This window comes from Squalius cephalus (assembly GCF_949319135.1).
Source record: "Squalius cephalus genome assembly, chromosome: 15".
Classification (NCBI taxonomy): Eukaryota; Metazoa; Chordata; class Actinopteri; order Cypriniformes; family Leuciscidae; genus Squalius; species Squalius cephalus.
Genome location: NC_137136.1, coordinates 755,001 through 762,500, shown reverse-complemented (window position 1 = coordinate 762,500; position 7,500 = coordinate 755,001). Strand labels below are relative to the sequence as shown.

General features: G+C 39.4%; 1 protein-coding gene across 2 annotated transcripts in view; it reads right to left on the bottom strand.

Annotated features, from left to right (window-relative positions):
- The window catches only part of iqgap3 (IQ motif containing GTPase activating protein 3), a 37,588-nt gene that overhangs the window by 26,626 nt on the left and 3,462 nt on the right, over positions 1-7,500 (bottom strand). Inside the window, exons 4-13 of one of the 2 annotated variants that reach the window (XM_079893835.1) lie at positions 6,936-7,013; positions 6,760-6,836; positions 6,600-6,667; positions 6,279-6,392; positions 5,040-5,218; positions 4,356-4,437; positions 2,906-3,069; positions 2,737-2,824; positions 2,187-2,350; positions 339-499 (exon numbers count right to left, since the gene is read on the bottom strand). In XM_079893835.1, coding sequence (XP_079749961.1) covers positions 339-499; positions 2,187-2,350; positions 2,737-2,824; positions 2,906-3,069; positions 4,356-4,437; positions 5,040-5,218; positions 6,279-6,392; positions 6,600-6,667; positions 6,760-6,836; positions 6,936-7,013 — 1,175 coding nt within the window. Of the gene's footprint in view, positions 1-338; positions 500-2,186; positions 2,351-2,736; positions 2,825-2,905; positions 3,070-4,355; positions 4,438-5,039; positions 5,219-6,278; positions 6,393-6,599; positions 6,668-6,759; positions 7,014-7,500 lie in introns of both variants that reach the window. The other variant, XM_079893834.1, reaches the window with a different exon arrangement.

The following is a 7,500-nucleotide window of genomic DNA, read 5'->3' as shown; positions in this document are numbered from 1 at the left end:
TATCAAAGTTATTCTTGCGTTTCCTTGATAAAATCAGAGCAGATTTGACACAGAAAGACTCGTGGAGCTCGAGCTGAAGGAGGACGCTTGTACAGTTACACTGAAAGACTTTTACTGGATAAAAGAGTGAAACGACGAACGGACTGCGGGAGATTGACAGGTTCATCATTTAGAGCCTCAGATATTCACATATCAAACATGTTAGCGATTATACCACACAAAACACGGTTTTACTCTCTTAACTGAAAGCAGACAAATAAAATCTAGACCCAATCAGAGTTTGAAATGATAAGTAAGATGTCCATATATAAACTCATACAGTGAGTGAACGGTCAGACCTCTGAATCAGGCCATCATCGATGTCAGCGAGTCCAGCGGCAGGACTGACTAGCGTAGCGCTGAACGCACCGAAGTCTTTCACCTCCACAGCCTGATTGACCAGAGCGACCGCTGACAGCATCTCCACCGCCACGAACAACTCCTCCTGCTGCAGCGAGCCCTGAGAACAAGCAGCACAACTGTACCTTAGGGGACATTACAAGATAACACTTTACAACAACATCATCATCATTTCAGTGAAACATTTTAACATCTCATTGTTTCACACCACACACATTTGTCATCATAATCCAGTGTTAACAGTGCTAATCCTGCAGGTTTTCAAACCGAGGTAAAAAGCCGTACAAACACAGCTTCTTGGGAGAAAAAATAAATAAATTATCATCGATTCTCATTTTTAGCAAATCCCAAGAATCAATCTTTTAGTCTGTGCCGCACTTAAACAAAACGACAATAAAAATGATTTGTAATAATAATCTTAATCTTGTAATAATTAATCTAGTCATAATAATCTTTGTACTTTGATATTTTTTACATGAAACAAAGTCTCAGCTTTCAAATTTCATCACTAAATTCAGTCAGTAAATGCGTTTGTGTCTCTTTAATGAGTGTGACAGATGAACCGATCTCTTCCTCTTTACTACTAGTTACAGCAGCAAATAAACATCAACGAACATCAGAAACAATGTTGAAAGATACAGAACAAGTTACTGATATAAATCATGTCTCATGTATCCATCAATCAGTGTTTCAACTGCAGAAAGACGTTAATAAAACCACTACAAAACCCCAGCCATAGTGAAACTTATTAAACTATTTCCCTTCTAAACCTTATTTTATCACCGGGGAAGGGAGTTAACCCGGGGTTTAGAAGGAGGTTAACCCGGGGTTTAGAAGGAGGTTAACCCGGGGTTTAGAAGGAGGTTAGCCCAGGGTTTAGAAGGAGGTTAACCCGGGGTTTAGAAGGAGGTTAGCCCGGGGTTTAGAAGGAGGTTAGCCCGGGGTTTAGAAGGAGGTTAGCCCGGGGTTTAGAAGGAGGTTAGCCCGGGGTTTAGAAGGAGGTTAACCCGGGTTTAGAAGGAGGTTAACCCGGGGTTTAGAAGGAGGTTAACCCGGGGTTTAGAAGGAGGTTAACCCGGGTTTAGAAGGAGGTTAACCCGGGGTTTAGAAGGAGGTTAGCCCGGGGTTTAGAAGGAGGTTAACCCGGGGTTTAGAAGGAGGTTAGCCCGGGGTTTAGAAGGAGGTTAACCCGGGGTTTAGAAGGAGGTTAGCCCGGGGTTTAGAAGGAGGTTAGCCCAGGGTTAAGAAGGAGGTTAACCCAGGTTTTGGAAAGAGGTTAGCCCAGGGTTTAGAAGGAGGTTAGCCCAGGGTTTAGAAGGAGGTTAACCCAGGGTTTAGAAGGAGGTTAACCCAGGGTTAAGAAGGAGGTTAGCCCAGGGTTTAGAAGGAGGTTAACCCGAGGTTTAGAAGGAGGTTAACCCAGGGTTAAGAAGGAGGTTAACCCAGGGTTAAGAAGGAGGTTAACCCAGGGTTTAGAAGGAGGTTAGCCCAGGGTTTAGAAGGAGGTTAACCCGGGGTTTAGAAGGAGGTTAACCCAGGGTTAAGAAGGAGGTTAACCCAGGTTTTGGAAAGAGGTTAGCCCAGGGTTTAGAAGGAGGTTAGCCCGGGGTTTGGAAAGAGGTTAACCCAGGGTTTGGAAAGAGGTTAACCCAGGGTTTAGAAGGAGGTTAACCCGGGGTTTAGAAGGAGGTTAAACCAGGGTTTGGAAAGAGGTTAGCCCAGGGTTTAGAAGGAGGTTAGCCCAGGGTTTAGAGGAGGTTAACCCAGGGTTAGGCGGTGTGTGTTACCTGTGGGCACTGGTGTTGAAGGGGTGCCAGCTCTCTCTGGTAAAGCTCTGCAGCGAACGGATAGACATCTGGCAGATGAGCATCTGGGTTCATTAGTGCCCGAACCGTCTGACGAGCTTCTCCACGCTGCACGGCCTCGTTTATTTTACTCACCGCCTGTTGAACTGCACACACACACACACACCTTACTGTACATGAAACAGCATTTATTAAAAAAAGAAAAAATTATATTACAAATGTCCTTACTGTCACTTTTGATCAAACTAATGTGTCCTTGCTGAATAAAAGTATTAGTTTCTTTAAAAAACAAAAAAAATGTAAAATGGTAGTACATGTATTATTGTTTACAAAATGGCTGCTTTTAAAGGCATGATCTCCGATTTCATTAAACATATCTTCAATTGTGTTCAAAAGATGAAGGAATGTCTTATGGGTTTGGAACGACATGAGCAATTGATGACAGAATTGGGTGAACCATGCCTTAAACACCAAACATTGACTCTACTAACACACTGCACATGTTGATAATTAGTTTGAGTGTTTCACTGACTGGTTCGATCCCTCTGCGCGTCCTCATTGGCCATGTTGACGGCCTCCTGTAGTTCATCTCTCTCCAGAGGATCCACAGATCCCAGATCCTGACAAAACACACACTTCAGTCACTGGTGGACGGTTTATGAGTGAGCGGGGAGAGAGATGATGCTGTGTGTGAGTCTCACCAGGGCTTTCTGCTCTCGATCAGCGCTCATCTGCTCCAGGTACCAGCCGGCGTGATCTCGGACCAGTCCTCTGAGCGCCAGACTGGGGTTCTGCAGGGCACAGATCAGCGCCAGCGGGTCAGTGCAGTCCAGCGCCTCGTCCACACACTCCACCGCAGCGCGCACTGCAACACACACACACACACAGAGAGAGAGAACTGAACCGTCAATCAGACCCTATGTAATACGTCACTCAAACACTGGGCAATACAACACAACAGAAAGAAGAAAGAAATTATATTTATGAATACATGTATTCATTTAGCAGATGCAGGGCTCCAGACTGCGACCTAACGGTTGTATTTTGCAACCATTTTTCCTGCCGATGCAACTAATGTTTTATTGTGCCATGAACAAACAAGTTATAGGATTTTCAGTCCACAAATGACCGACATTCACCATGGATTTAATGCAGTAAACGCTGACTGTAACCATGGTATTGTGGCAGAAATAGTTTTCATCTCTTCATTCCCAGCACTTCAGAGCTCTAAAATTAACATTAAAATTGGATAACATTTAATGTGATGATTTGTAAAACTAAACCTTTAAAGATGTAGAAAAACTAGCACTTCATGGCAAACAAACGCTTTTTTTAAAGACATGAAATTACCACTATAACCAGTAGATGATATTAGCAGAGGAGCACTTATTAGCCATTTCTACTCCCTAATATGTGGAAAAGTAGGAAAAAGTCACAAAGTCTCATGAAAAACAAAACTTTTCTTTGAATCATGACTGAATTACACAGAAAGTAAGTAAAGAAGAGGTTAATTTTATCTGCATCCCATTTCAAGCTCAGTGCTTTACTGTCAAATTTCAATAAATAAACATGTAACATTATTAGTAACTGCACTTATTAATGCAAAACAATTGTAATATGATTAAAAATAACAACAATAATAATAAGATAAAGAAAAATATTTAAAATTGTAATAGTTGTTTTGTTATTTACAACGACAATAGTATAATCAAAATAGCAATAATATTATTGTCACAATGTATTAACTGGCAAAACTTTACAATAAGGTCTAAAAGCTAACTAACAATGAACAAAATATTTTTGGAAGCATTTATTATCTTTGTTAATGTTAATAAGAATATAATTGTTTATTTTTTGTTCATGTTAGTTCAGAGTAGATTAATTAATGTTAACAAACACAACATTTAATTTTAATAGTGCATGAGTTAATGCAGAAATTAACAAATTATGATTAATAAATGCTGTAGAAGTGTTGTTTATTCTTAGTTAAATGTTAACTAATGCAGCTAATTCGTTTTAACAAATGAAACTTAATCTAAGGGTTGCAAAAAATCATTCCTGGTTTTCCTTTTATGCAAATGTCCTAATTATTGAAATTCCAATTAGATTTTGTGGTGAACTGAGTGACCCAGACATGACTTCTCGACTCACTGTTGACTCTGTTAACGCAGTCTTGAATTTCTCTCTGCGTCAGATATTCCTCATAAATGTCGTTCTCTGCTGATCCGCTTCCCTGTAAAACACAGAATCGTTAGAAAGGCCTAATACCGGTATAACTCGATGGTTAAGAGAAATATCTTCATGCATCGCAATGGAAAAGATAACCTATATTCTTAAGGGTAAAGAAGACCAATTTAAGAGGGTCTGGAGTCCCTTTTATTATTTATTGAACATGGGGATATTATCAATATAATAGAGGAGGAACAAAACGCTTAACTAGGTGTTATATTCATATAATGAACGTCATGGCAACGTTCACGCGGGAAACACTTAACGCAATGCGTAAATGCGCGTAACTAACGTAAATCAAGCGAGCTAGTGCGCATAGGCCACGAAGTGTTGGTGAAATAACACATTAGCGGACCGGAGGGAATAACAAGGATTTTTTTCCAGAAAACTTCTTGCACAAAATAAATCAGGGCACATTCAAGGACCTGCATGTTTATTTTCAACAACTTTCCAGGGCCTTGAAATTTTTTTTTCAGATTCACAAACTTTCAAGGATTTCAAGGAACAGTATTAAAAAAACAGTATTACAAAAACACAGAATGGTTCACATCAGCTCGACAGCAGCAGTTCGTCTCTTGCCAGTTTGTGGTCATGTGACGCTCTTACGTGTGTTCGTGCCCGAGACGCCTTCTGAACGCGCGCCTGTCGCAGCATCTCCTGGTAGACGGGCATGAGCTGGTCCTGAAGGGCGCTCAGCATGGCGTTGGGGTTCTGCAGGGCTCGACCTGTGACCTCCACACACCCCCGGTCCACCGCTTCATTGATGGCGATCACAGCCGCGTGCACTGAAGACAGGAGAGACAGACCGATCGCTTTAAAATCATGTTCCTGGTGATCCTGAATCAGAATAACAGCAGCATCTCTTCTCTGATGACGAGGGTGGGGCTATAACCTGTCACTCACATGAGATCAGCCAATAGCAAACCACAACCATCCAATCAATACCCCATGGACACAATCAAGCCCCGCCCACATTTGTTCTTGTTCCTGAAGCGTTTCACTCGATATACGGCACAATAGAGGAGAAAATACTAATGTAACTTCCCTTTCATGCTGACTTTAAAGATGAAGCTGGTTTTTCTGTGTCACCAGAAGGAATAGTACAGATAACTGGATTTTTACATGGTAACACTTTGTTAAAAGTTTTGGTCAAATGAAGAGGTTTTGTTCAAATTTCGTCTTGTTTTCCAGTACAAATATCTAAACATCCCTGAATCAAGATACATTTACTGGAGATGCAGAATCACTTCAGATATTTATACATAAAAAAATAAATAAAAAAAGTCAGTAAGGTAAAAAAAAATGTTAAACTTTTTTTCTCTTTGAATTAAATATTTAGATAATTATTTTGTCTTGTTTTCTGGTACAAATAAGAAAAAAAACAATTATTGATCTGGATATATAATGGTTTTGCTTTTTTTATTTTATTTGATGCATTAGTCAGATTTACATTTTTTTTTTATCATATTGTAGCACTTTTAGTATTAGAAAGGTTATTATTAGAAAAAGTAAGTATTAGAAAAGAAATAAATTATTTTTTAAAATAAAATGTATTATTATTGGCAACACTTTACAATAAGGTCTCATTTGTTGACATTAGTTAATCTGTTAACTAACATGAACTAAAAATTAGCTATTTTTAAAGCATTTATTAATGTTAACTCATTGCATAATAATGTTAACAAACAAAACATTTTATTTTAATAATGCATTAGTAAAAGTTGAAATTAATTAAGATTTATATTTGCAGAAGTATTTTTTGTGTAAAATAATGTTAACAAACGAGACCTTATTGCAATGCATGCTGATAAACATACTGGGGAAGCTTCTGGCAGTGACACGCACCTGCCGCCTCGTCCACTGACAGCTCATTGGCCAGAATTCCTCCGATCTTACTGAACGCTGGCATCTGAATCCCGTATTTATCCAGCTCCAGTTTCATGTTATTGATCTCCTCCTCTGCAGAACACACAATCAGTTTAAAGACATCCAAAATAAAAGTATATATATATATATATGTGTGTGTGTGTGTGTGTTCTGTGAATAATTACTTTGTATATATAAAATACACACATGTGCATGTATATTTTAGAGAAATATTTGCTTGTATATACTGTATATATATATAAATAACAGATTTTTCTTAAATATATACATGCATGTTACCTGTGAACTTGACCTTCCCACACAGGTCGTGGATCTGAGGGGCGAGTCCCAAACGAAACAGGTACAAACTAACACAAGAAACCATGAAATAATGAATAACTGTAATAAAGCACTCAGAAGTCCTTATTCTGGATGATGTTCAGGCGTCAGTTCTGCTGACCTCAGAGCATGAATGCAGTAAACGGCTCTGGGCATGTTCTTCTTATCATACACATCCGTCGTCTCTGGATGAAACATCTGCAGAATATACAACATCTTCTTCAGTGATGTGAAGTATTCACTACAGTAGACAACAGTTCCTGTCGAACTATGGGCCGAAACACGAGTGTGATTTACCGTTGGCAACCCGACCTCCATCATGGCGTTCCTCCAGTGGTTGATGTTGTCAGTGTGACGGAACTGAAGCCCGCTGGCCTGAGCAGAAAACATCAGAGATTCACCCTATTATGCTCTTTTAAAGGGGTGGTTGATTATGATTTGACTTTTCTAATTTTAGTTAGTGTGTAATGTTGCTGTTTGAGCATAAACAACATCTGCAAAGTTACGACACTCAAAGTTCAGAGCAAAGGGAGATATTTGCTTTAACAGAAATCGCTTTTTAAGGACTACAACAAACGGCTGGTAGAGACTACACCACATACCTCCTGGGTTAGTGACATCACCAACCCTAAAATTTACATAAACCCCGCCCCCAGAACACGATTTATAGATTATCAAGACAGAACATGCTAATCAATGACTAGAAGATAACTACACATCAGCTTCATAAACTCATCAACTAACCATTCAGAAATGTCCTGTTGCTTCTACATGTTGTCACTTCTTCTCGAGTCTCTCCATCATTGTCTGACTCCGGTTTGAACATAAAAGCCTAAAAGTTTTTGAAGTTTTCAGTGCATGT